Source organism: Olea europaea, unplaced genomic scaffold (assembly GCF_002742605.1).
Source record: "Olea europaea var. sylvestris unplaced genomic scaffold, O_europaea_v1 scaffold1497, whole genome shotgun sequence".
Lineage (NCBI taxonomy): Eukaryota > Viridiplantae > Streptophyta > Magnoliopsida > Lamiales > Oleaceae > Olea > Olea europaea.
This window is the reverse complement of record NW_019232539.1, coordinates 293,564-296,212: the sequence shown is the minus strand read 5'-3', so window position 1 is coordinate 296,212 and position 2,649 is coordinate 293,564. Positions and strand designations below refer to the sequence as shown.

Sequence of the window (2,649 nt, the reverse complement as noted above, 5' to 3'; positions counted from 1 at the left end):
AAGCACAACAATTGGATGTGACTGAAAGTACGACCGTAATTTTCTGGCAGCTATTACCAAAGCGAGGGCGAGCTGTTCTGCAAGTTTGTATAGTGTCTCTACATTAATGAGTACTTTACTTACATAATAGATAGGCTGCTAAACTCTTCCTTTTTCCTTTACCAAGACCCCGCTTACTGCATTCTGAGAAATGGCAAGTATAATAGCAACGTGTCACCGGGTTTGGGTTTGGTAAGGACTGGAGGTGTTGATAACGTCTACTCGAGCTCCTGAAAAGCTAAGTTGCATTCCTTGTTCCAGTCAAAGCTTTTATTTCCCCGAAGTAGTTTGAAAAAGGGGAAACACTTGTCCGCTGCCCGAGAAACAAACATGTTCAGTACAATTACGCGACTTGTCAACTTCTGAATGTCTCTTTTGCACTTAGGGGCTTCCATACTCATCAGAGCTTGGATTTTATCAGGGTTAGTCTCTATTCCTCTGTGCATAATCATAAAACCCAAAAACTTTCCAGATGCCACCCCAAATGCACACTTTGTAGGGTTAAGCTTTATGTTGTACTTTCGCAATGTAGCAAACACTTCCTCAAGATCAGAGACATGACCATTCACCTGTTTGCTCTTAATCACCATATCATCCACATATGCTTCGATTGTTTTCCCAATTAGTTCGGCGAAGATCTTGTTTACCAACCTTTGATACGTTGCTCCAGCATTCTTCAGTCTAAAAGGCATGACCCTATAGCAATAAGTTTTGATTCTGTCATGAATGAGGTCTTCTTCCGCAATGAGTATTTGGTGATACCCTCGAAAATGCATCCAAGAAGATGTACAACATATGACCTGACGTGTTATCCACAAGATTGTCAATTCGAGGTAGAGGATAACTGTCCTCGGGGCATGCTTTATTCAGATCTGTGAAGTTAATGCAGACTCGTCACTTTTCGCTAGCCTTTTTTACAAGAACCACATTGGCGAGCCAATCAAGATACTGGACTTCCCGAATGAACTATGCCTTAACAAGCTTAGCAATTTTTTCCTTTATGACTTCTCATCTTTCTAGTGCAAATTGCCTTTTCCTTTACTTTACAAGTCTTATCTCCAGTTTTACATTCAATCTGTACACCGCAACCTCTGGGTCAATTCCAGATGTGTCCTTAACATTCCAAACGAATACATCAATGTTGTGGGAGAGACAATTCAGTAGTTTAGACATGACTGCTGTATCTAACCCCCTACCGATTGTCACTTTCCTACTAGGCTCAAGCTTGACCTCTTTCAATCCTTCCACCGGAGCTAGTCTCTCTTGATTTTCATGCTCGAGCTCTAGCTCTGTAACTTGCATAATGTCGTTCTTGATTTTCGAACACTAGTCACATAACACTGTCATGCTACTATTTGGCTGCCTCGAACTACCTCGATTCTAGTGCTCGTAGGAAACTTCATAGCCAGGTGGAAAGTTGAGACAATAGCTTGAATTTCGTTGAGCAGTGATCTTCCCAATATGGCGTCGTAGGCCACTGGAGTTCGGATAACTTCGAAAGTGGTGATCTGCATTATCTATTTATTTTCTGTTCACAATGTTAAAGGCAACTCGACGATACCTTTTGGGGTGATGACCCTACCTCCGAACCCTTGGAAAGGCGTTCTCACTGGCCTGAGCTGTTCCAATGAGATCCCCATTTGAACAAAGGCTTCATGAGACAGTACATTAGCTATACTTCCATTGTCTATCAGAATTTTCTTAACTTCAAAGTTGGCGATGATGGTCGATATGACCAGAGCATCATCATGAAGGAATGCTATGCCATCCAAGTCCCCTGTTCCAAAAGTGATGTCGTCTATATAATCGAGGTCTGATTTTGAGATGGCTGGAGGCTGCCTGGCATATTGTTTAAACCCGCTACTAGAATCTCCACCCGAGGCTATTCCTCCGACAATGATATTGATAGTACCACATTGGTTGCTTGTTTTCCCGACCCTTTGGGTCCTTGTCTCTTTTCTAATTATTCCTTGGGCGCTTGTTGTTACTAATGTAAGAGCCCAAAAATCCCCTTTTTATAAGAGTTTCAATCTCCCGCTTCAAGGCGAAACAATCTTCCGTTGTACGTCTATGATCTCTATGGAAATCACAGTACTTACTGTTGTCACGAGTATCGGATCGAGATCGTAACCTAGGAGGCCACTTCAGCTCCTTTGAATCATTGATCTCCATCAGAATGTTGGACCTCGAGGTGTTCAAACGGGTAAAGGAGGTTGAGGGGGGTCCTACCTTGGCTTGACTCAAGGTACATCTTGTCTCAGACTTGACTCATGCGACCTTTTCTGATCAGACTTTCCTGATGAGGAAACTTCTCTTTTTGGTGCCATGGTTTCTTCCATATTGATGCACTTCTCAGCTTGTGTGAATAGCTCGATTACAGACTTCGGTGGGGTCTTAGACAGAGACATCTTGAATGCTTCACACTTAATGGTATATGTCAAAGCTGAGACTGCGACTGTGGTATGTAGATCGGGGATCTGAAGCCTTTCTTTATTAAACCTGGTCTTGAAACTGCGCAGTGTCTCGTTGGGCCGTTAACGCATTTGCATGAGTGATGAGGTTGTCTTTCTAATTCGCTTGCTGCTTACAAAGAAAGTGGAGAACTTATTA

The 2,649-nt window shown here is 42.7% G+C and overlaps 1 protein-coding gene across 1 annotated transcript; it reads right to left on the bottom strand.

Annotated features, from left to right (window-relative positions):
• Positions 1 to 1,382: 1,382 nt before the first annotated feature.
• LOC111376384 lies at positions 1,383 to 2,211 on the bottom strand. Its single transcript, XM_022999343.1, has 3 exons — positions 2,028 to 2,211; positions 1,650 to 1,921; positions 1,383 to 1,547 (listed from the first exon to the last, which is right to left on the bottom strand). The coding sequence occupies exons 1-3, from the start codon at positions 2,209 to 2,211 to the stop codon at positions 1,383 to 1,385; spliced, it is 621 nt and encodes a 206-aa protein (XP_022855111.1).
• Between the last annotated feature and the right edge of the window lie 438 nt (positions 2,212 to 2,649).